Below are 349 nucleotides of genomic sequence, written 5' to 3' on the forward strand. Positions count from 1 at the left end.
AGGTAGGAGAGGCCCTGGTGGAGCTATTAAGGGGCCTTGCTGCTGCTGCTGCTGCAGCGAAGCAGCAACGGCAGCAGCAGAATGAAAAGCAGCAAGGAACGAAGCGACAGCTGGACGAGCAGCAGCAGCAGCAACCGCAGCAGCAACAGCAGCAGCAGCAGCAGCAGCAACAGCAGCAGCAGCAGCAGCAGCAGCGGGAAGATGCAGCTCTTGATGATCAGCAAAACCCAAAACAAACTCCAGCTGTGACGGTATGTCTTTGGGAATGCTTTTGCTGCTCTGCTGCTGCTGCTGCTGCTGCTGCTGCTGCTGCAGTTCCTCCTGTATGTGTTTCTGCTGCTATCGCTGC

General features: G+C 57.0%; 1 protein-coding gene across 1 annotated transcript in view; it reads left to right on the top strand.

Annotated features, from left to right (window-relative positions):
• The window catches only part of EMH_0056710 (uncharacterized protein), a gene marked incomplete at both ends in the record, with an annotated part of 617 nt that overhangs the window by 124 nt on the left and 144 nt on the right, over positions 1–349 (top strand). Inside the window, one exon of the mRNA XM_013497387.1 lies at positions 4–251. Within this exon, the coding sequence (XP_013352841.1) occupies positions 4–251 (248 nt within the window). The remainder of the gene's footprint in view (positions 1–3; positions 252–349) is intronic.

This window comes from Eimeria mitis, genomic scaffold (genome assembly GCF_000499745.2).
Source record: "Eimeria mitis Houghton genomic scaffold, Emh_scaff2640, whole genome shotgun sequence".
NCBI classification, from domain to species: Eukaryota; Apicomplexa; class Conoidasida; order Eucoccidiorida; family Eimeriidae; genus Eimeria; species Eimeria mitis.